General features: G+C 47.6%; 1 protein-coding gene across 1 annotated transcript in view; it reads right to left on the bottom strand.

Annotated features, from left to right (window-relative positions):
* Positions 1–15,991, bottom strand: part of LOC119402005 (metalloprotease mig-17-like) — a 29,230-nt gene extending 13,239 nt beyond the window's left edge. Inside the window, exons 1-3 of the mRNA XM_049418247.1 lie at positions 15,892–15,991; positions 14,367–14,475; positions 12,887–13,054 (exon numbers count right to left, since the gene is read on the bottom strand). Coding sequence (XP_049274204.1) covers positions 12,887–13,054; positions 14,367–14,475; positions 15,892–15,991 — 377 coding nt within the window. The remainder of the gene's footprint in view (positions 1–12,886; positions 13,055–14,366; positions 14,476–15,891) is intronic.
* Positions 15,992–26,151: the final 10,160 nt, after the last annotated feature.

Raw genomic sequence — 26,151 nt, 5'->3', positions numbered from 1 at the left:
ACAGATGAGCGTTGTCTATCAGGCATGAAATTTCTTGGCAGTCGCACTCGTTGTGGGCACAACTTGAAGCAACGTGATCGGCCTCTTCATTCCCAGCAATACCCACATGCGAAGGTATCCACTGGCAAATGAGGGACACCCCACTAGAAATAATGTTTGTGGCAGATTTTACAATGCTGCATGTAATTGGACCGTCGCAGTCTTTTCTCAACAGTTTGCTAAGGGCAGCACGAGAGTCTGTGAGTATGACAACCTTTGGTGCTCCTAATACTTCTTGAACGTATTTCAGAGCAACATCAATCGCTGATAGCTCCGCAGTTGTTGATGAAGATGGATGCGGTATGCGAAACACCCGTCTGATGTTAGTCGAAGGGCAATAGAAAGCTGCAGAGCCACCTTGGCCGTCGCTGCGTACAAATGCGTCTGTAAATACATGTAGATAGTCATCAAACTTTTCAAATAGGTGCGACTGGGCCAACTGAAATAGTGCCGAAACAGGCTGGTCAGACTTTTTATGTATTCCGGGAATGGATAAATAAATGGGGAAGGTGCACTGGTTGTACTCTTTCGGGGTTGTGAAGGTAGTGGAATCTTCTGAATTGCCGGCAATCGTAGTAAACAATGCCGCCATTTTCCCCATGCGAGATCCCGGGCGTTGAGTGAGGCGATTAAGAAGTGCTTTACCGTGTGTTGCTCGGTGCAAACGCTCAATATGGTGCAGCGCTCTCTGGTCTGCCTGTAGCCTCAGGGGCAACTGGTGCGCTTCGGTGAGTAGAGGAACAGATTGCGCCTCGCGAGGTAAACCAAGTATGATTCGGAGGGCAACACGGTGGTCCCGTTCCAATTGAGACATCAAAGTAGGTGGCACGTTCAAGACTGGCAAAGCGTACATCAAGCCAGAGAGCACAGCTGACTGATACACCTGTAGGGCTGTCGTCTGATCGCAGCCAGTGCCCCTAGCAGTCAGAGCAGCCACATACTTGAAGAGCGTCTGTGATTTGCGCCTCGCAGAGGTAACGGCAGGCCGCCAAGACAGGCGATCATCGATAATTACGCCCAGGTAACGATGTTGTCGTACCACTCTATTGGTGTATCTCCGATGTAAAGCCGGCTCATGCTTCGTCGAGCACGTTGTCTGGGATGGTAAGCAATGGCGGCTGACTTAGCAGGCGAAATTTGTAGACCAACTTCTTCGAGGTACTCTGTAGTAGTATTCAGCGCTCTCTGCAAAATTCTGCGAAGACGCGGACCCTGCTGCGAAGGGCCGCTTATCCACAGTGCAATATCGTCAGCATAGATTGCTATGCTTATTGGGAACTCATATTCTTGAGGTAATCGGCTTGGCAGCCCAGCAAGTACACTGTTAAAGAGAAGCGGCGCAGAACGCTACCTTGGGGGACACCGCATTTAACAGTGCGCGATTCACTTGTCACTCCTCCGATGAGTACTTTCATTTTGCGCTCCGATAGAAAGTTACGCACAAAATTAAGCAGTCGACCCGAAATTCCGGCAGCCATAAGTGCAAAGACAATCTCCTTATGTGGCACCGAATCAAAAGCTTGTTGAACGTCCAGGAAGAGCATATATGCAGAGTGCCTGTTTTCTCGAGCAGATTCAAGTGTTGATACGAGATCTGCGATGCTATCGATGGTTGAACGATGTCGACGAAAGCCGCTCATAACTTCAGGAAAGAAATTGAGCTCCTGTAGTCTGCCATCTAGACGAAACAGCACCATTCGCTCCATCAGCTTCATAACATTAGAAGTTAGTGATATGGGCCGGTATGATTTGAGGTGTTTTGCAGGGCGCCCAGGCTTTAAGATTGGCTTCACGATAGATGATTTCCATTCAGCGGGGATCACAGACGTTCGCCACACTTTGTTATATTCGTCCAAGATGTAGTGATGGAAGCTCTCATCGATGTTTCGTAAGGCTTGATACGTAATACCGTCTTCACCTGGGGCAGTGCGGCGACATGATATGCAAAGCGCGTGTCGCAGCTCCTCGAGGGTAAAATCTGCCTCGTCCATCTGACAGGCAGGACCATAGCAAAGCGTTATGGTATCGGCACTTATCAGGGATTCAAGGTCACCATTAGAGTTGTCTCTTGACACAGTAGAAACAAAAAGATCGGCAAATTCTTCCGCGAGAATTTGCGGAGGCCGTCCGGTCGTTATGCACAAAGCTGCAATTGGATTCCTGCAGATATCAGGGGTTCGGAGAGCTTTCAGTATGCGCCATACTCTTCCGAAACCGTTTGCCGCATTCAGCGAACTACACAGCGCGGCCCAGCTCTTTCGACGGAGTTGTTTTGTGTGTCGCCGTATGGCTGCATCTAGGCGGTTATACACCGTCCAATCTGATCTCCTTTTAGAGCGCTGCGCCCTTCTGTAGGCGCGGCGTCGACAGGCGCGTAGCCTCAATAGCTTAAGATCAGGGTTTGGCTTATTTATGCTCCTCATTCGTCGCGCCGTAGCTTGTTGTAAACACTCGCTCACCAGTTTGAACATCTTGTCGTGCGATGGCGCCTCGGAAAGCAGCTGACGGAACTTGTCCCAGTTTGTCACTCTGTAGGCGGCAGTCTGGCGGCTAGGTGTGTGTCCTGGAGTCAACCAAATTGGTAGGTGATCCGAGCCCCATGGATAAGCTTCACATGACCAGGCAAGGCACACATCTCTGGTTGATATCGCAAGGTCGATGGTAGAATGCTCCTTTCCTCTGCCGACAAATGTGGGTGAACCGTCATTGAGCGTTTGCAGATCATGTTTAATAATCAGTTCATTGATCTCCACCCCACGACTGTCTTGTGGACGAGAACACCAGCGAGGATGGTGAGCATTAAAGTCCCCACACAGAACAAATGATGAGCCGCACCGAGAGACTAAAGACTCCAGTAATGTGGTGTCTGAAGATCGGGTGGGTCGAAAATATATGCTTGGTACAGTCGTAGTTGTGTCTCTGAGACTTATAGCAGCAGCAGTACATTCAAAATCTTTGTCACAGATGTCGCCTGTGTCAATAACTGAGAAATCTAGGTCAGCTCGTACGTATAATGAAGCTTTTGAAGGATTTCGTGGATGCGTGGCGTCCGTGCATTGGAAAGACCCACATGCCGGCACTGTGCATTGTGCGTTACTATGAACGCCCACAAAACCAGGAAGTCTCAGTTCGTCTTTCCTGACATTGCTCTCTTGAAGCGCTATAACATCTGGCGGGGTGTTCATTGCGAGGAGCCTTAGGACCAGATCGGCATGCCGCGGCCGTAAGGATCGGACATTCCATTGCAGCACGAAAGGGCGGGGCTTTCGACTGTTCATGCTGTTTTTAGCGAAGGCCGTCGAGAACTGGAACGAGTGCCTCCAAAAGTTGCTCTGCGGCTAATGCTGCTGGTGTCTGGCGACCGGTAATGAGTGCTCTAATAACGTTGACAAGCATCTTAAGTAAGTTGATGAGGTGGGCATCGTCTTCGACAGGGACCGTATTATTTGCAGTGTTTTCCACTGTAGGCAGGGCCTTAGTAGAAGCTGGTTCCGACGCTTTGTGAGAAGCAATCTTTTCAGAGACGGGTTCCGACGTTTTCGATGGAAGCGCTGGCCACGATGTCGCCGAGAGGAAGTTCCGCCTCTGCCCTTCTCTCTGACGCACGCTGTCTGAACTGTTCTTGGAACGTGCAGGTACATCAGTTTTGCCGTGTGCGGCCGTTGGACGAGCACTGCGGTTATACATCCTTTCTCCCGATGCCTTCTCTTTGGCTTTTTCTTTCAGAACCTTTAGTTTTTTCTTCAGGGTGGGACAATCTTTGTCTGTTGCCAAGAGCTCGCCGTTACAGTTAGGGCACCGAGATGTCGAACTGTCACAAGAATTTACATTGTGATTTCCGCCACATTTAGCACAGACCACAACACTTGTGCAGAAACCCTGTACATGTCCAAGCTTCAGACATTTACGGCACTGTAGAGGCCTTGGTACGAAAGGTCGAACTGGGTATCGCACTAAACCAGCTTTTATATGACTTGGAAGCTTTTCACAGTCGAAAAGAACCTTCACACACTTTGACGAGCCCAGCCTTCGAACGCCGATGATTTTGCATGGAGGCGTGCAAACGATAATGCTTTTCAAAACGTCGTCTTGAAGTTCCAGGTCGACGTCGGATATAACACCAGCGGTTACATTTGCGCCCTGTGGTATATAAGCCCGCGTGCTGACACCACAGAGCTGAGATAAACCAAGTAGGGTTTGCACCGTTTTCTCATCTGTTGTGTCAACGGCTATGATATTCTTCCTTGGGTTCACTCGAACCTCTTGAATAAGACCAGGGGCCAAGTTGAAGAAAAAGTCATGCAGCTTCTGCTTGGAGATAGTATTGAGGCTTACCGACACGTCGACAGGCACGTAGGCTACTGTCGTGATCACGATGTTGCTGTATATGACAGTCTCTTCGCTTGAGGACGATGTTGAAGACTTCCGTCTTGAACGACGATGTTTAGCAGGTATGAAGGCTTCCGAGTCATCCGACTTAACATCGGACTCGGAATCGGCAGCTTCTGATGCCACTGAAGAGCTGAGGCGCTTCCTTGCAGCGGGAGGTCTGTCCCTGGCACAAGACGGGTCCACCACCATCCCCTCCATAGCAGGCTTTGCAGGGAGGGTATCCCAGCAAAGCAGGAGTCTTGAGGGCCAGTAGAAACAGCGCTGGGTGTTGCTGATGCACAAAGAAGCACAAAAAATGAACAAAACTTCAGGACTGGGAGAAACACCAGCCGAAGCACGAAACTTCGTCGTCGTCGTCTACCCAGGAAGGGCGAAAACACACACTGGTCATTTAAGTGAGACAGCGTCCAGAAAAACCGACGTCGGCAGCGTTGACCCGACCCAATGGAAAAAATACAGATAAGATTCCCAGCATTAATCCAACCCAAGCATGCAGAGTGTCAATCACGTATTCTATCACAGAGCCATGCCAGGTCTATTAACTGGTTTGAAAAAACAGCCTATGCAGGCGTAATGGCGGTGCAACGTCAATAGTGTTTGTGGTGCTGGCAGTGTAATTTTACAAGAAAACAATTAACAGTACATATGTACTCCTACGATACAGGCGTCATATCAGATTAACGTCTGTGTTTACAGCGTTGGCTTCGCTTTTAGAGCAGTCCAATAAGCATAACATTTGTATTCCTGTGATTCAGCAAGCTATAATGAAGCGTTGCTCGACCCCCCTGGAATACATGAACGAAAGTTACGTGTGATATTCACATGACTGCACCATAAAGTGCACTTAGTTTCAATAATAATGAAGTATGTACTATAACGTGAGAGCTCACGTTACGTCGCACCATAAGCTATCATTTAAACGCCTGTGTTGTCGACGTGCCTGGTGGGCCCACGATGTTCACATAGCTGCTACACTTACACCAACATGTCGATCCACCTCGTAACGCTTGGCTCAAAGCCATGAAGTGCAGCATAGAAGTACTCGCTGACTGCTTCGCATGAAAGCGATTCTCACAATGCGTGTGATCTGCCTAATTTTTAAAATTAACAAGTTGATAAGGACAGGTATTTTTGATACTTTCGTCGAGAGTACCGAAATTACCTCATTTCAGAGAAAAGGTTATTTTGAAAGATTGCGCAGAAGTAGCGGTATCGATTTAGAACTGTACGGAAAAGTTTCGCGCGTTTTGTGCTTCGTTCGCGGCGCGGAGGTGTGTTTTTATCACAGAGCGGCTGGCTGACACCAGAGTACATGGGATCTGCTTCTTGATGTCGACTTCCTTTTGATATTGTCTTCTCTTTGTGCTCCGTTTAATGAGCGCCGCTCTGTCAAAATTTGTCGTTAATTTTAGTCTTGGCTATGCTGTAAAAACCTGGGTGTTCTCATGGACTGGCGCATTGTATGAGATTTAATGAGTATCTGTGGCTTCAGTGTCCTCAGTATTTGTGCCTGGGGCATGATTTACAGTTCTCATGTGCTACGTTTCTTGCTAAATTATGTAGGAACCAATCAGCTGAACTCTTGCATCGTCATTGAATCGGATGTATGGTCCGTCGTTGATGGTTCCTCGCAACTACGCTTCCTTCGTTTGTTGTGCATCTTTTTGCAATATTCTGGGCTTCATTTGGACAAGCTGCGCTTAAAACTTGTGTGCTGTTGCTTTCACGTGATCTATCTTGTGCTTTGCTTTTTGGTGGCATTTTGCATCTTTGTTTCTTCTTGTATTGCGTTCCCAAATGCTGGATCATCGACCTCAATGTTCACCTTATTCTGAATATGTGAAATAATAACAACTCAAGTGTTCTCTTGAATTTTATCTGCTAGAGCTCTGTGAAAACAAATAGACAGTGACTCCGCAGTGTTTGCGTGAGACTTGTTTCATGTATCCAACGCGTGACATGATTAGCATAGAGTAAATAAACTGTAACAGCCGAGGAAAAAATACTGCCGATGCATCGCACTGAAATTTCGTCCGGACGGAGTAAGGATATTCGTAAAATACTGCGGAAGTGCCACAAAAAAACTCCGGATAGCTGGAGTGATAGAGCAGCGAAAAACTCTCTGATGGTGCCATGTGGTCACTTCGGCCAGCCGGAGTGAATTAACAGCAAAAAATACTCCGGTGGTGCCACGCAAACCTATTGATAGCCGGAGTGAAATAACAGCGAAAAATACTCCGAAGGTGTAACCAGTCAACTCGGCCAGCCGGAGTGAAAGAACAGCAAAGAATACTCCCGAGGTGCCGAGAAAAAACTCCGGATAGCCGGAGTGAAAGAAGAGCGAAAAATACTCCGCAGGCGCAACGCAGTCACTCCGAAAATACTTCGGAGGCGCCACTCAATAACTCCGGCGAGCAGGAGTAAAACACCGGAGTCCGGAGTACAAAAAACTCTCAATGGAGGGTCGCTAGAGGACAAGCATTTTACTCCCACCTGGGAGTTTTTTTACAGTGCAGGTACAATGAAATAACGGAATCCGACAAGCTGGGAAGACTCAAGTACCCACCACCACATAACAGAATAAATAAAAACAGGCAGTTGCGCGGCGACAACTGCAGACACACACATACCCAAATCCAGTTGTTTTAGTCTCTGTTGCCCTGATCTCAATATGACAGACAAATGTAAGATGTGCGATGCAACGGCAACACTATATAACATACCATGGGAGGGCTCGAGATTTACTACAAAGCCCAAGGAAACCACAAGGAGGCAGTATCGAACCGTAGCACGCGCTGGGAGGACGCTCTGCTTAGCTCTTGCATTAAAATAACAACTGCGGGCTGTCCAGCGAGCCGACGATGCCGGCCGAGCACAAGGGCTCGCGGCCTGTGCCTAGGCCGAGGATGAGAACCACCCCGAATCAACATCGCTGGACTTTTTAAATAAAGTTCTTTCATGATCATCATTTAGAGTACTAAGCATTCTACTACGGGATAGCACTAATTATTCTTTTATAATTATTACACGTCAACAATTGTGCGCAGTTTTTAGAACAAACAGTGAAATATCAAGGGTATGTAATCTCCTATGGGAGTGCAGCAAGACGCCCCTAGTTTCAGGCGTGCGCTCAACCAGCGGGCGATTGGGGACAAGAAAAGTTATGAGTCACCATGACATCCTATACAACGCCATCGCAACCACGGTCCTTTGGGTAACTTGCGTACGTGTGTGGCACAAGTGCAAAATAAATCTGGATAGCACAGCACGGCACGTTTTTTGCGATATACTTTGAACTTTGTGGAAGATGGCTATGCGCTGACCCACTGATAATATGATTTAAACAAAATAATCCCGGAAATTAATGTTACAAAAAGATAGAATAAGAAGACAATAGGGCTGAACAAAACATGCGTTTTGTTCATCCACTCACAGAGAGTATGTTCACACCGTCCTTCACGCATTCGCCTAAGACGGTTCGAAGGCGAAGAACACCATTTTCTACATCTTTTTCTTCGATTTTATTGATCCTCCATTCCTCTCCCTGCCGTTATTCTTTCTGCAGGTAACATTGCTTCGCACTGCCTCCAGTATATCCGCCCGCCTTCCAGCAAGCGATGATGTCTTGTGATGACACCACCATGATACGTCATGATGTCGTCTCAGCTATTGGCTCGGGAATTTGCCTCATGAGACATATAATAACTCTTTAGTCTTAACTATTCCCGGGCACCGGCCAACGCGGAGTATCAGCACGAGTCGCGATAAAGGCGCTGCGACGTTTCCTCGAAGACACGTCATGTTGTGAACCTGCATTTGGTGGTTCTTGAATAAACTTTATTTGCCCAACGGTTGTCACTGTGCCCGGGGCTAGGTTGCCAGGAATCCAACGTTCGAGGAACATCCTTCGGGGTCCTCGGCGAGAGCCCTGGCCCGCTTGATGGCCCAACATGGCACTCATGCACCTCGTTCATGAGGGCGGCTTGCCATCGCTCAGCAAGGCGCCCCGCTTCATAGAGTCCTTCAGTTGTCGTCGTCCTTCTTCGTGACCGATCTTCATTTCATGCGCATTCCCAAATTACATGGGCCATATCTGCCCGTCCATGCTCGCACCACGGGCAGCCATGCGACGGGTGCAGCGAGGGTGACAGGAGGTGCAGGTGGTAGGAATTAGTGAATGTTCCCGTATGCAGCCGCCTCAGGTCCACCGCCTGCGACATGTCCAAACGCACGTGGGGTGCTGGATATTTCTTCCGGTCTTTCCTATGGTGCCCAAGCACCTCGTAGTACATGGCCGGGAATTCTTCGGCATAGGAGTCGGCGTAGCTCTGGTTCCTTGCTCCTTCCGCCATGACTTCGGTTGCCGCAACAACGGAGGCGGTGATGGTGACAATAGCGGCGGCGCCGATGTGGGTGGCCTCCACCGCCGTTCCTCCGCCGGGGTCCCTCACAACAACGGCGGCGGCTGCTCCCTGTATGACCGCGCGTTCTTGTGTTAGATAGAACTCGTCCTGTCTGTTTTACGTCGTTGTCGTCTTTCCGCTTCCGCACCCAAATTTCAGTTCTTTGAGCCAAAACTTTAGGACACAGCGCCCTTGTTTAGGCAACCTTTTAGGCTTTTTTTTGAAGCATAAGGCTGCTGACGAACAGGTGAGGCGAGTCATATGCCGTTATGCAGCTTTTGTCCTGCTGTTTTCGCCGCTTATTCATACGAATGTATTTGTGGGGTGAAATAGGTTCGTTTATTCATATCGATGTTGACATAAAAGCCACAGTATCGCCGCAAGGGCGAAGCAATGAATGCGATAGCATGAAATAGGAATGTCACACGAAGAACGAGAAGAAGCTCGATACTTGCAGCGCCTGTCGCAGTGACGTCGTTTTGCTTGAGCAACGCGCTGCAAGTGGCGACGATGGAGAATCAGACGCTCTTAGATATTTCTTTTTCCTTTAAACTGCGACGCGTGGAGTGACCCCCTGCGGTTCACGCCACACGGCGGCGTCTGATGCAAGGTGTGCCTGGCGCTCTTTGTTTTTTTTCTTCTTCGACATCACGAGCGGGTACAGAAAAAGGCCACTTTGTCGTGCGCGTCTCAAGGGCAGTTTTCGAATTGAAAGACAATTAGGAACGCCACGTCTGCGAGTGTCGACAATGGAGAATCAGACGCTCTTAGATATTTCTTTTTCTTTTAAACTGCGGCGCGTGGAGTGACCCCCTGCGTTTCTTGCAACACGGTGGCGTCAGATGCAAGGTGTGCCCGGTGTTCTTTGTTTTTTCCTTTACCACATAACGAGTGGGTACAGAAAAGGGCCACTTTGTCATGCGCTTCTCACGGGCAGTTTTCAAACTGAAAGAATAATAGGAGCGTTGCGTGAAATAAAACAGGCTCAAGCTCCTCCGAGATTTGCCTACCACCAGCGTTAAATGGTGTATATAAATGGCTCGCCGTTATTTCGCCGGCGCATGCATGGGGCATGGTTGAGTTGTGTAATACAGCGGGCTGGGGAGCGAGGGTTCGGTGGTTTGAATCCCTAGTCGGGTTCTTCGGAATTTCTTTTCCTCGCTTTATTTTCTTTAGGCTTCTTTATGTAAAACGCCAGGCCTGCGCTGAAACCGCAGCACAGTCACAGCGAAAGCTGGAAGAGCGGCGTTTCTAGAGCCCGTTGTAAGCTCTCTTGAGGCTACAATACAAGTAAACTAGAAAGGTACCCACTACGCCATAAATCACAATTTTTGTGAAGTTGGGAAGCACCTACTAAGCCATTATTCGTTAATCTGCGGAGAAACGAGGCACCAGCTACACGTCTGTAAGGCATTATGTGCACTTTGTTGAGGCGACGACTGATGACGATGAAGAATTGAGGCTCAGCCCTTTGTAATGGGTTGGAAGCTTTAAATGGCCCACCAGTTATGTAATTTGCATTGGGTGACGCCCTGTCGCTATTTCCCTCTCCCGTCATGCTGTATAACATACGTTGACGTGGGAGAGAGACGGGGGGCGGGCGAAGAACTTTACTGAGACCCTGAGGAAATGGATCATGCGCTTATGGGCTTCCTTGGCAACCAATACAAGTGCACTCGCGAGGAACCCACTACGCTATAAATCATTGTAGTTTTACTGAGACCCCAAGGAAGTGGATCATGCGCTTATGGGCTTCCTTGGCAACCAATACAAGTGCACTTGCGAGGAACCCACTACGCTATAAATCATTGTAATTTTTGAGAAGTAGGGCAGCAGGCACGGTGCCATTTTTCGTCATTCTACGGAGAGCGTTGGTACCTGCTAAACCCATGTAAGGCATTATGCGCACTTTGTTGATGCTGTGCGTGATGACGTTGAAGAATTATGGCAGAGTCCTTTGTAATGGGTTGGAAGCATTCAACAACCTACTCGTTGCGCAATTCGCATTGTGTGACGCCTGGTTACAGAATTCGCGTTGTGCGACACTTTGTGCTTACTTTACTCTTCTACCACGCTATATTGCATATGCTAATGTGGTTCCTTCCCGACATGAAGCCTGTATAGGACCTTTTTGCGACGCAGTTTCAAGCACCGGCATGGCTCAGAGGTTGAATACTGGGCTCACACGCAGAGGGCCCAGGTTCGAACCTCGTTCCATCCTGGAATTTTTTTCTTATTTCGTTTTTTTTTCTTATTTCGAGCGATACTGGTTACGGACACCGGCGGCGGCGGCGGCGGCGGCGGCGGCAGCGGCGGCGGCAGCGGCGGCGGCGGCGGCGGCGGCGGACAACTACGGCGCCAAAAACGGCCGGTGAAATGATCTCATAACAGCTTTCGCTGTAATATATCAGGCTCAAGCTCCTCCGAGATTTGCCTACCACCAGCGTTAAATGGTGTATATAAATAGCTCGCCGTTATTTCGCCGGCGCATGCATGGGGCATGGTTGAGTTGTGTAATGCAGCGGGCTGGGGAGCGAGGGTTCGGTGGTTCGAATCCCTAGTCCGGTTCTTCGGAATTTATTTTCTTCGCTTTATTTTCTTTAGGCTTTTTTCTATATATGTCAGGATCAAGCTCCTCCTAAATTTGCCTACCACCAGCGTTAAATGGTGTATATAAATAGCTCGCCGATATTTCGCCGGCGCATGCATGGGGCATGGTTGAGTTGTGTAATGCAGCGGGCTGGGGAGCGAGGGTTCGGTGATTCGAATCCCTAGTCGGGTTCTTCGGAATTTCTTTTCTTCGCTTTATTTTTTTTAGGCTTTTATATATATATATATCAGGCTCAAGCTCCTCCGATATTTGCCTACCACCAGCGTTAAATGGTGTATATAAATAGCTCGCCGTTATTTCGCCGGCGCATGCATGGGGCATGGTTGAGTTGTGTAATGCAGCGGGCTGGAGAGCGAGGGTTCGGTGGTTCGAATCCCTAGTCGGGTTCTTCGGAATTTCTTCGCTTTATTTTCTTTAGGCTTTTTTATATATATCAGGCTCAAGCTCCTCCGAGATTTGCCTACCACCAACGTTAAATGGTGTATATAAATAGCTCGCCGTTATTTCGCCGGCGCATGCATGAGGCATGGTTGAGTTGTGTAATGCAGCGGGCTGGGGAGCGAGGGTTCGGTGGTTCGAATCCCTAGTCGGGCTCTTCGGAATTTCTTTTCTTCGCTTTATTTTCTTTAGGCTTTTATATATATATATCAGGCTCAAGCTCCTCTTAGATTTGCCTACCACCAGCGTTAAATGGTGTATATAAATAGCTCGCCGTTATTTCGCCGGCGCATGCATGGGGCATAGTTGAGTTGTGTAATGCAGCGGGCTGGGGAGCGAGGGGTCGGTGGTTCGAATCCCTAGTCGGGTTCTTCGGAATTTCTTTTCTTCGCTTTATTTTCTTTAGGCTTATATATATATATATATATATATATATATATATATATATATATATATATATATATATATATATATATATATATATACATATATATACATATCCGGGGCATGACGGCGACGGCAAAAATCAGCCGAGAGTGTCCATATAATTGCTGTCGCAATAATAAATTTCTGGCGCCTTTATAGACGCTTTTAGTATTTCCTCCTGTGTTGCTCTGTCTTTCCTTCTTACCGGCTACTGGGTGGTTAATTAAAGATATTTACTGTAAAGCTCCATATTGTTCCGTCGCACATCACCCGTGCACATGACAGGCTCTAAAGCGAGCTCATCTTCTGTACCTTCTATCGCCCTCTCCCTTATATAACGAGTGACTACCGGCGCGTATTACGTCACCATCACCGTCGCACCTGTTTACCAATCAAAAGCGCTGTAGTGTGACACAACAACTGTGGTCGGGTGATCGATAACATATCCTTTGTCTTTGTTTTTGTGAACTGTCCACTGCAATGATGGTATCCGCTAAGCTCGTTTGTTAAAGCCAATATAACTTTGCTAGTGCAGTAGGGTACAGAGGCACCGCATATAAGGTATGCCTTCACGCACCTGAACAGGTATTGAATTTGTTCTTTAGTGCAGTCCGAAAGCCTGTAGACGTTCTTCGTGGGAGATTCGTCGCCCATGAGGTATCCCTCGCTACGAGGACACCTTGTCGCTCCAGGATGCCCTGTCATGCTTGGCACTGGAGTCTCTCCGTCATGTACCGAGCCCAATCTGAAAAGAAGGGGAACCCTCCAGTTTATCCAATCATATTTCGAGGCCCGTAGCGAGGAATTTTTTTTCGGGGGAGCGAGGGGGGATGCATTTGCCGAAGGCCTCGACTATACTAGGAGAACCCCTATTTTCATTATTTATTCTCGGTAAAACGCCCCCTTCATCAGGAGTTCGGCAGAAGGAGGGGGTAGGGGGGTAGCTCCCCTCTCCCCAAAAGAAAATATATGCGAACAACAGCCTAAACTTTCACGTCAATGAGTGCCCTAACTTGAAAACGAACGCACTGGGCGTAGCGAAATTCACCGCCGTACCTATGAAGTACTCCACAGGTGCTGTAGACTTACAGGCGAATGTTCCTCTCGATCTTCAAGATAGCAGTAATGCTGAAATAGGGAATGATGCTGATCCAGCCGCGGCGGCCGCACTTTCGATGTAGACGAAAATGTGTGAAGCCCATGTACTTAATTTAGGTGCACGTTAAAGAACCCCAGGTGGTCGAAACTTCCGGAGCCCCCACGTCGGCGTCTCTCATAATCACATCGTGCATTTGAGACGTTAAACCCCAGATATTATTATATGACGCTGATAAACTGATGTCGTGGCGAGACTGTCCTCGAATTGTAGTAAAGTCTTCTTGTAATTTCTTCTTGTACAACTAAACGGCCAAGCCATTCAGAGTGTCAAGCGCGCCTCAAAGATTTCAACATCAAGTGGTTTGAGCACGGATTCCAATCAACAAATTGAACTAATTCATACGAGAATTCTGAGCCACCAAGCGTGTGTCTTGATGAAAACATTTGAAGCTTTTTTTCATAAACCTTTCCTTGTGTGTTGCGTTCTATACGGGCACAAATTCAATTTTTTCTACGAGAACAATTAACAATGAATAATATTCTATGCTGAATTCAAGCATGTTTAGGCTCGAAAGTGAGAAGAAAAGGCTGGTATGCGCAGGCGACATATACTGCGGAAAGGAAATTGTAACTATATATTTCATTATTTATTAACACGTGTTCTTCGATAATATGATTAAATTACGTACTCTTAAGCCACACAACCGCGCTACGATTCAGAGAGTTATGGCAGTGGGGAAGTCGATCAGTACTACATCGGACCACCTAGGGTTGGTTAATGCACTTAAAAAAAGAGCACATTTTTTTTCTATGTCGCCTCCATTAAAATGCGGCCAACGTGACCGGGAATCGAGCCCGTGTCCTCGAGCTTAAGTGCGCAAAACTTTTAACCGCCGAGCTACAATGGTGGGTAGGCATGTGCTCTTTGCACTTTGCAATTGCATTAAAAGACAACTTACAAATGTGCGATCTCGTGAGCCATAGTTGTGACTCCACTGTACGATTGTGGTATGTCTTCAGCAACCCCAGCGTTCCAGGAAGAGCACACACCACCAAGATAAGCCACACCTGAATGTGTAAAAGAAAGAGCCGCATGAACAGGCACTGCCCATATATATATGTGTATATATATATATATATATATACATATATATATATATATATATATATATATATATATACATATTCTGATGAAGAAGAAGTGCACCCTATACAGTCGGATCGTCAGAGCTAAGCAGAAAGGGCTCGTGCTGAACGTTGTTGCTCTTCGCGCTGGCTAGGCCTACTGTTATATACCGTCTGATATTACAGTTTCTCTTGTCGAGGTCGTGTCTCAGCTCTTTATTATAATTGGTGGAGGTGCTGGGTCTCCTAGGCATCCTGGAGTTGCGCAGCCGGACTCTACCACCGCCATGACCACCGAATCCAACACAAGCCCGCCGCTTCCTGCTCCCCAGGCCACCACATGCTCCGGCGCAGTCCGTCAGCGGGACCCTCCAATATTCAGCGGCACTGATGACCACGACGTCTACGACTGGCTATCTACCTATGAACTCGTGAGTGTCCTTAACAAATGGGACGACACCATGAAACTGGCCACCGTCAGCATTTACCTAACCGGCATTGCTCACTTGTTCCTTCGGAATCTCCAAACCGACATTCCGACCTGGGCAGCGTTCAAGACTAAGTTCTGCGAAGTCTTCGGCTTTCCTGCTGTTCGAAAGCTTCGCGCGGAACAGCGCCTACAATCGCGATCTCAACAGCCTGGCGAGAACTTCACCAGTTATATTGAGGATGTAATCGACCTGTGCAAACGTGTCGATACCACCATGGCCGAGGCGGACAGAATCAAGCATATCTTGAAGGGAATAGACGAGGACGCATTCCAGATGCTGATTTACAAAAGCCCGGGTACTGTCGCCCAAGTTACTGAGCTGTGTCAAAGCTATGACGAGCTCCGCCGTCAGCGCCTCGTCACCCGCCGCCCTGTCCCGCACCAAGAATCGTTGTCCGACTTAACTCCCTCGCCAGATCCCTTTCCTTCTCTCGCAGATCAAAGCTTTTGTGCGCGAAGAAGTTGCTCGCCAGCTCTCGCTCATCCCCAGCCTGCCGGAACGAAGTACGTCGCTCAGTCCCTCTCTACAACACATCATACAAGATCAATTGTCTGAGGTCCTTCCACCAGAGCTGGCACCACCAGTCACCGCACCATTGACGTACGCCGAAGCAGCAGCACGACCACGACCACGACCACCGACGTGGCGCGCGCCGCCTCCGTTGTCTACTCCTCCTTACGTCACTACAGCGCCACGACCTCCAGTTCATCGAGTGGCCAATCCCTGGCGCACAGCTGACAACTGGCCAATCTGCTTTTCGTGTGGCCTACCCGGACACGTCGCACGCCTGTGCCGCTGCCGACAACTACATTTACGTGACGACCTAAGTGCATCTGAGTACGGACACACGTTCCTCTACGCTTCAGACCGCGAGTTGCAACTTCCGCGACAAAGCCTTCGACGAGCTCCCGACCACCGTTCTCCTTCTCCCCGTCGTCGCTCGCTCTCTCCGATGCGTCGACGTCCATCTGCACCCGACAAGGAAAACTAAATGGCGCAGCTCCCGAGGCAAGAACTGCGTCACCGTCGCTAAGTACAAGCCTTCTTCTTTCGCCGCCAAATGTTATTAATGCCGTTCTTGAAGGTGTATCTGTTCTTGCTCTCATCGATACGTGTGCCGCAATCTCTGTCGTCACCGAAAAACTGTGCCGCTCAATCCGAAAAGTGACGATCCCCTTCTTTGGTCCGTTTCTTCGCACTGCCACAGCACAGCCCGTCCAGACTGTCGCGGCGTGCACTGCCAGACTCCTAATTCAAGGAGTGCCCTGCACAGTCGAGTTCGTCGTACTTCCGCACTGCTCTCACGAGATTATTTTAGGTTGGGATTTTCTGTCTCGTCACTAAGCCGTCATTGATTGCGCCCGTGCAGAAGTCGCCTTCTCATCACTTGACGATGCTCTACCTGCCGACGGTCCTCTTTCCTGCGCGAAGGTGATTATCACTAGATACACCCAGATCCCTCCGCACGCTACTGTCTTGGCCCCTGTATCATGTTCTGCTGCCTCCGACGCTACCGCCCTCTTCACGCCTTCCGCTACATTTCTTCATCGCCACCTCTCACCACTCCCAACCGCTCTTCTTACCCTTAAATATGGTGCGACCGACGTGCCTGTGGGCAGTCCATTCCCATTCCCGATTACCTTGCTTCGCGGTGAATGTATCGGCACAATGGAACCTTGCGAACCCCTCACTCCGTTAGCCGTTCCTGATGGTTCATCAGAGGTCAACGCCCTCTTCTGTAGTCGCCTGACTGGCACATCACCTGGTGATATTTTCAACCATGTAATCGACGACGGTCTCAACTCGCAGCAACGCCGTGCCCTTGTAAGCCTCCTTGACAAATTTCGCCCAGCTTTCGACAGCCAGAGCACTTGTCTAGGCAGAACATCGACTGTATGCCACCAGATCGACACAGGTACTCACCCACCACTACGGCAGCGACCATACCGTGTATCGTTGACTGAACGCCGCGTCATTGATGAACAAGTAGGTGACATGCTCAAGCGCGGCGTCGTTCAACCCTCAAATAGCCTGTGGGCATCACCAGTTGTTTTAGTTAAACAGAAGGATGGCACGATACGCTTTTGCGTAGATTATCGTCGTCTCAACAAGATAACACGAAAGGATGTTTATCATTTGCCCCGGATCGACGACGCTCTAGACTGCTTACAAGGTGCAGAGTTCTTTTCCTCCCTCGATTTACGCTCTGGTTATTGGCAAGTGCCTATGGATAGATAGACCAAAAACTGCATTTATCACACCGGATGGCTTATACGAATTTAATGTGATGCCATTCGGCCTTCGTAATGCGCCCGCGACATTTGAGCGCATGATGGACACTATTCAACGAGGTCTCAAATGAAACACATGCTTGTGCTACTTGGATGATGTAGTGGTATTTGCGCCAGACTTCCCCACGCACCTTCGTCGCTTGGAGCAGGTTTTACGATGCCTCACTGAAGCTGGCCTCCAGCCAAACTTAAAGAAATGTCACTTTGGGGCACGCAAGCTGACCATTCTCGGACATGTCGTGTCGAAAGATGGCATGCTCCCTGATCTCGCTAAGCTACGTGCTGTTAAAGAGTTCCCGAGGCCCACGTGCTTTGAAAGAGTTGCGTAGTTTCATTGGGCTTTGCTCATACTTCCGCCGCTTCATTCGCAATTTCGCCTCGATCATGGCACCTTTGACAGACCTGCTTCAGGGAGACTCCAATCTATCTGCGTGGTCCCCGGCTTGCGATCATACGTTTGCGACTCTGCGTCAGCTACTCACAACACCACCCATACTGCGCCATTTCGATCCAAGTGCTCCTACAGAAATCCACACGGATGCTTGCGGTGTCGGTCTTGGAGCAGTCCTCGCCCAACGAAAGCCCGGCTACCAAGACTATGTTGTTGCGTACGCGAGTCGCACACTCACAAGAGCGGAAGCAAACTCTTCAGTAACTGAGAAAGAATGCCTAGCGATCATCTGGGCCATCACAAAATTTCGGCCTTACCTCTACGGTCGACCCTTCGATGTCGTTACCGATCATCACGCACTTTGCTGGTTGTCCTACCTCAAAGACCCCTCCGGCCGCTTTGCACGATGGGCTCTCCGGCTCCAAGAGTACGACATCCGGGTTATGTACCGCTCAGGCCAGAAGCATGTCGATGCAGATGGTCTTTCGCGTTCGCCTGTTCCCACTGACATTGCGAGTGTTTCCATTCTAGGCAACTTATTTTCACCATTAGGATCCGTCAACATGGCTTTGGAGCAACACAAAGATTCGTGGATCGCGTCTTTGATGGATTACCTCTCTGATGCACTCCCTCGCCCGCCATCTCGAGCGCTACGCCGACAAGCCTCTCACTTCGCCGTCCGTGATGGCATCCTTTATCGCCGCAACTACCATCTGACGGCCGCAAATGGCTACTTGTCATAACTAGGCAACTCCGCGCTAGCATATGTGCTGCTTTCCATGCCAATCCACAGTGCTCACACGCTGGCCTGTTTAAAACCTACGCTAGTCTACGTCTTCGGTTTTATTGGCGCGGCATGTACACATTTATGCAAAAGTACATTCGATCTTGCACAGAATGCCAACGCCGCGAGCCCGATCATTGCCACTCTTCTGGCCCAATGCAGCCGTTGCCGTGCCCAATGCCACCATTTGACCGGATTGGAATAGACCTTTACGGTCCTCTGCCATATACATCTGCTGGAAATAGCTGGGTTATTGTGGCGATAGACCACCTCACGAGATATGCAGAAACGGCCGCTCTGCCAGCCGCGACGGCACGTGACGTGGCGTCTTTCCTGCTTCAATGCTTTGTTCTACGTCATGGTGCTCCTCGTAAACTCCTGAGCGATCGAGGACGCGTCTTTCTCGCGGATGTAATTCAAGAACTTCTCGCTGAATGTCATGTGATTCACCGCTGTACTACCGCATATCAGCCGCAAACAAACGGCTTGACCGAACGCTTCAACCGAACTCTTGGCGACATGCTTTCTATGTATGTCGCCTCTAACCACACAAACTGGGACCTTACTCTTCCCTACATAACGTACGCTTACAATACGGCACCCCAGACGACGACAGGCTTTTTTCCCTTCTTTTTACACTATGGCCGAGAACCATCGTCTCCGATCGACACCGTTTTTCCCTACCGACCCGACTCATCTGAGGGCACACCACTTTCCGAAGCTGCTCGCTATGCAGAAGAATGTCGGCAACTAGCTCGCTCCCTTACAACTGAAGAACAGGGGCTACAGAAATCTCGACATGACGACGAACAGCCCCCCAACCAGTTTTCGCCCAACTCTCTTGTTTGGCTGTGGGTGCCGCCCACCTCTGCGCCAGGTATCTCCTCGAAGTTTGTCAGCAGGTACCATGGACCCTACCGTGTCCTACAGCAAACTTCTCCCTTCAACTACCTCATTGAACCCCTCACGCCCACTGCGGACCTGCGTCGCCCAGGCCGCGAAACTGTTCACGTGGATCGCCTCAAACCATACCACGAACCCCTTGTTCTTACGACACCTTAGTACACCTAGCTGACTCCGTCTTCAGCGAGGGGGAAAGATGTGATGAAGAAGTGCACCCTATACAGTCGGATCGTCAGCGCTAAGCAGAGAGTGCTCGTGCTGAACGTTGTTGCTGTTCGCGCTGTTATCTACCGTCTGATATTACAGTTTCTCTTGCCGGAGCTATACATAATATATATGATATATATGTATATATATATATATATATATATATATATATATTATATATATATATATATATATATATATATATATATATATATATATATATATATATATGGCCATCTAGATAAAAATTTCTTGCTCTCACTCGCCATTAAGGTGACATGGTGAGCTTATGCTAAACAGGTCAGAAGTGTCCTCATCGACGTTACAGCGTTAGTCCGATGACTCAACGGCCGACTACGTTGCACAATGGGGCGAGTAATGAGTGCTGACAAGTGTCTGATAATATGATGCTCTTAGTGCTTATCTGTAGTGTTTACGGCACCGTTTGCCGTGAACTACGGCAAAACCTACAATATGAAAACATAGGGAGGGTGTTATTGTCTGACAATAAGAATAGCCATTCGTGTTTCATGGACTTCCTTGCTTTAACGCCGCGCGTCCCGTACTTTCAGGTCAGAAACGCTGTGCGCACTATCAGCAGGCCACAACATTCACGATGGGGAAGTGATTGGGGTGGAGTTTTAACAAAGCAAACACAGGCAAGCCGAATAACGATAACTCTTGTGGGACAAAAAATTACACCATCTCCCACTAAAGGGAACCATGAGGGGATGCGAAGCAGCATTCTGGGTGCACACCAAGTTTCAGTTTACGTTCACTCGGCGTTTCCGTTAGTGTTTGCGGTTTGTATTTAGTGTTTGTGTCATCATTACGTAGCGAGCCCTGCGCTGCTGCTGCTCCGCGACGATCTCGATCTCGGCAGAGGTTGGAGTGCTGCTGGAACTGGCGCCGACGTTCCCGTCACAACTCATCTGAACGGGACTGAAGCGAGAATGACGGAAGCCGACCGAGCGCACGCGCTTTTGTAAAATGGGGGAGGGATAGGAGAGAGTGGGTTTACAGGCTGCTGCGCGGGGGAGGAGAGGAGAGAAGGCGACCGAAGACCTGCGTAAAGGAGGGGAGTGGGAAAGAGAATAGGCGCATGCGCAGTGGAGCGCGGACGCCACCGGATCAAGCTCGCTCATAAGATTCTTCGCATCTAAAACATTCCTAGAGGGTGCATCTGCTTTTAGAGTGTCGTTTCCCGTAGAAATCCTGGAAATGTGGGTGTAATTCCAAAAATAATTATTCTCTGAAATAGGAATTTCTGGTGATTCTTATCACTTATAACTAGTAAACCTTTGCCCCATTATTTTAGTGACGGCAATCTGAGTTTAGAAAAATTCTTTTTGCTATTTTAAGCATAAGGAGAACTACACAAGACGTGTTATGCTTACGGTAGAATATGTATGGAAGAAGATAGTGCCTTCTCAAGCCTCAATTTTCCATGTTGACTGCCTGGGATAAAAGATCTCATTGTTTCACGAGAAAATCACTCTCAGCCAGCAAAAACAAATTTGTTGTTTAATCTGGGCAAGCCAACAAAATGTAGAGATTCTCCGGACAAACTCTCGTGGAACACGTTAACGGCCCATGAGGTTTAAATAAACTATGCTTCCTCACGACTCTCTAGAGCGGCCAACAAAAAAGCCGCAAGATCCCACGCATTGTGGGAATCGATGTAATGTGAAGCAGCCAGCGAAGAGCTGCATACATCGTCTTGTCTGTCATTGAGGAAAATGCGTGCCACTCATGTTATTTATGTTCGTTACACAGTAACGTCGCGCAATACAAATTTCGGGGGTAGACCAAGCTAGCGAAACGGCCGCCAGCGCACCATGAGCGTGGCACGTAAGTCATGCTGTACATGACATGCGTGTCATGATTTTCATGTTAACTGATGTTATTTATGTTCGTTACGCAGTAACGTCGCGCAGTACCAATGTTGGTATATACCAAGCTAGCGAAACGGCCGCGAGCGCATCATGAGCCTGGCATGTATATCATGCTGTGCATGACATGCGTGTCATGATTTGCACGTTAGGACCTGTTATGTTTTCGTCATACGCTCTTGTCACGCCGTATAAATTTTGGTATATATCAAGGTAACGAAACGGCCGTAAGATCACCAAGACTGTGGCATGTATATCATGTCGTTCATGACATGCATATCATGATTTTCATGTTATGACTCGTCATTCATGTTCGTCATACAGTCATGTTACGCCATACTAATTTTGGTGTACATTCGATTTACGAAACGAGCAGGAGAGCACAAAGTCGTAGGCGGCTAGATAGATAGATAGATAGATAGATAGATAGATAGATAGATAGATAGATAGATAGATAGATAGATAGATAGATAGATAGATAGATAGATAGATAGATAGATAGATAGATAGATACGCTCAAAGCCGCAGAAGTTCGCTAAGAAATGCTTCGCATTTAAAAAGCAGCAATAGCGTACTGCCTAAAAGCAAAAGACCGCTGTTGCGTCCTCGATAGCGCGCCTCAGTAGGAGACACCTGTTAGTGCGCACGTGAATACAAGGGCTTGAAAGGTTGCGCTCGCTGTGCTATGGGTTTATTCCTTATGTAACCATGAGCCAGTAAGTTTCAAGGTGTAAATACTAATTTATACCTTGAAACACGAGCCTGTTCAGTTCCTAGTAAGGACATGACATCAACAACGAGGGTTAGATGACGGCATCGAGAACAGCTGTCAGTTTTTTCAAGAAGGTAACAAGAAGGGTCGATGCAGTCTCAAGGACAGCTGGGCAGGACGGAGTCGTTTGATGCCACTGCAAGTGACTGGACGCATACCATGAGAGGTTGATATCTGTTTTATTATCAACAAGGTTCCTGACAGCGACAAGGCGCACGCATTTCTGAGCATCATGTGTCTGGACAGGTATGGGTTGCCAAAGTTGTTGGCGGCAACTGAGATGCAGTCGGCCAAAAGTTCCGAGCAACTGTAGAGCTTCTTGGACGCTCACGTGGCTCCGAAGCCTGCCATGCAGTAAAACTCGTTTATAACTAATCCATGGCATTGCTTTTTGTTTCCGCGGTTTCGTCTGATTTTACAATATTCCGTATAACGGACAAGGTTCTTGAATTCGCTAAAGGGACCGACAACCGGCCAGAACGTGGGATTATATCCTGGTATAAATGAACAGACCGTAAAATATAGTGACCGATCCCAGCATCCTTTTCGCGTTGCGACTAGGATTCATATATTTATTTCGTGTGTAAAAGTAACAAAAACCGGTATGTCGCGCAGCCTAGCGGAAGAGCCTTGAAGCTGGATTATGAAGTCTATCACTTTGCTGTACGTGGCCTGATGCTGTCATGAGTGCCATAATTAGTCCACAATGTTAGAGTATGCATATTATTATCCAGCCCAGCACATTTCCGTGGCGGCTTGGTTTGCGAAATACGCGGCACCAGGGAGTCTACGGAAATGCCGGTGCACACAAATAGCCCCCCCCCCCCCCTATTGCGCAAGTCAAATGCGTATTTGTATGCGCGATATTGCAATAAGAGATGCTCTCTCGATCGTGTACTTGTCAACGATCAGCCGATTCGGATGTGGAAATGTGATCTTTTAGCGAGGTCACATGCCTTTTCACTTTGCCACATTGCAATAACGTCTTTCATTGTGGCATTTCATTGTTTCACACATAACCGTCGTTTTTTCCTGTACCAACACAAGTGTTTTGCTGCTAACCGCGTGGGTGAAGGCCCAACAGACGTGTTTTTCTCCCAGGAGACCATGCCGTATATGTGTACAGTCGGTGTTTGAGTCCATATTGCTCGCGATAGTGCGTCTTAACTGTATCGGCACGCGATAACGCGAATGCCGCTTCACTGCTACCTCCCATATACTTTCGCTCGGTAATACATACACTGACTGCATTATTCCTTTCAAATTTCATGTGCAGAGATGCATGCAGATACGTTCGGATATGTGTAGTATTTACGACATTGAGCGGCGCCGTGTTCTTTTCCTTTCGTTTCCCCACTTCGCCAATGAGCAGCACGTGACAGAACAGCCGTCAGACTCGGCGTAAACACACTTTTCCCAGTGCTCCGCGCGCCCGCAGGGCGTTCTGGGATCGCTTATAAAAGGACAATTCCCGCCATGAAGAAAGGAAAAGGTTAGGAGTTCGCATTGCGCATTGCGATGAAAACCAGGACATCAAGAAAAATAGTTGGTCGGGGACGCTCACGTCAGGGTTCGCTTTCCCCCACTTTTCTGGCAGGGGAGGCGATTCTAATGTTTAATTATGAAAGTGGACATTGTGGTCGGTGTGGAAATTTTTGAACGTCTCGTTAGGCATTTTAGATGAATGGGCCTTAGTGGTGGTCTACGCTTTGGGAACGTTTTCGCAAAAGAAATCTTTATAACGATGAAGGCATCGTCTGTCGTAACACATAGTTTATCCGGGCAGTGCAAGCTCCCGGTAGGTAAAGCTACATAATATAAGCTTAGTGAACACTTATATTGCTCAGGCGACCGGCTTTAGGTCGTGTTGCTGTCATAAATTTTCCAGGTTCTTACACGTAATCTACGCTCGCTGTGGTAGCAAAGTACAATCAACATTCATGGCAAAGCAAACGCACTTACCTAAAACGTCTTTAAGAATAGTGACGTTGTGCTTTATACGCTTGGCGACCAGGTCCTTGCTTGAAAAATATTAAATGAAAGAATAATTATCTCGAGAAAAAAACATGTGTCATATAATTTTGTTGTTTCACACCAATTAGAAATAAAGGTGAGCATCTCGCGTCAGAATGCCGATGATGCTAATAAGGAAAAAAATTGTTAAGAGCTCACGATCTTGAGGTCGATAAATTGCGACACAACGCTATTGTGAGAAGTACGAACATCGTTTACAGTTCCGCCGAATAAGTTTTCAAGAATGCGATGATTGTCTTAATAAATATGTAGTTTTTCATCTTTAGTGGATGAAGTAAGTTTTTGATATATCGTGCTTTGTACGTAATTCCGATTTATTAATTTCTTCGCTCGGGTTATCCATACACGCATTGTCTGTATCAAACGCGTACTAACCTTGGCAACTACTCTTTTTTTTCCACGAACCATTTCTGATTGGAATTCACTGCCCGAAATATTGTTTCTTTAGAATCTACAATTGCATTTGAAAGTGTGCTACTTACTGATTTAAAAATACAGTAAACCACTGAATGTTCATGTGACTTTTCTTTTTTATTTTCGCTTTTACTTTTGTATTTTGTCTTTTTTTCACTACGTGCTTTATTGATGTAGTGTTACTTCATAATTTGCAAATGCTGCATTTACGCACCCGACGTATTTCGGGAAGAGTTCGTTTTTTGTTAACTTTTCTTTGTTCTACGATTGCTTGTTGCTATATGTTTTGCACTCAATTACAGGAGTAATAACTTTTTAAGGGAGGGGTAGGGTTGCTTTTTTCTTGTTTTTTTATGTTATAGTATGCGTCACTCTCCTATGAACTGTATTATTTTGTTATCTTGGCAGGCTGCGCTGGTTTCTTGTAATACATCTAGATAAGCCGATAGGCTAGCTTTGTTTCCCTTTTCTGTGAGCTTGTGTGCCTTGCGGCTCCACTTGTGCTTGCAAATCTGCAACTGTATAGTTTACCACCTGCATGGTCCTTCGGGACCGCAGTATTTTTTATTTTATTTTATTTACATTACCCTCAGGGCACATAAAGGCGTTACAGAGGGGGTGGGTAATATAACAAAAAATGTAGTAAAAAACAGAACACAATAATACAACAAATTAATTAGAATACATGTTCAAACAATACTCAATTAATGGAGGCTTAAGATATGATCGGTTAGTGCAGTCTTGAAGGATGACACGTCCTCAATGGAGGCGATGGAGGGGGGAAGGTGGTTCCACTCGGCACTGGTTTTTGGCAGAAAGGAGTCTGAAAAAACGTTAGTACGGCAGAAAGGAATAAAAACTTTATGCTGATGGTCAAGACGTGACGATATGTATGAAGGCTCGGAGATGAGTTCCTGTTTAAGTGAAGTATTTTGGTAAATGAGTTTATGAAAAAGACATAGGCGAGAAATTTTTCTTCTAGTTTGCAAATCAATTAGTCCAAGGTTTGATTTCATTAGTGAAACGCTAGATGTGCGGGTATAGTTTGAAATAATGAAACGTGCTGACCGATTTTGAACTGACTCGATGATGGCTGATAATGTTTTTTGACCGGGGTCCCACACAGATGACGCATACTCAAGCTTAGGTCTAATTAGTGTTTTGTACAGCATTAACTTCAAATGGCAGGGGGCTTTAGAAAAATTTCTGCGTATGTAGCCGAGGGATCTGTTGGCATTGTTAGTGATGTATTCGATGTGCGCATGCCATGAAAGATTATTGGTTAGCTGTATTCCGAGATATTTATATGAAGTTACGTAATCAAGGTTGATGTTATTGATAGCATAGCCGAAAGAAGTGGATGAGTCAGTGCGACGCGAAAAAGACATGATTTTGCATTTAATGGATTTAGGAACATAAGCCATTGTGAGCACCACTTAG

Source organism: Rhipicephalus sanguineus, chromosome 8, assembly GCF_013339695.2.
Source record: "Rhipicephalus sanguineus isolate Rsan-2018 chromosome 8, BIME_Rsan_1.4, whole genome shotgun sequence".
NCBI lineage: Eukaryota > Metazoa > Arthropoda > Arachnida > Ixodida > Ixodidae > Rhipicephalus > Rhipicephalus sanguineus.
This window is presented reverse-complemented; position numbering and strand designations above follow the sequence as displayed.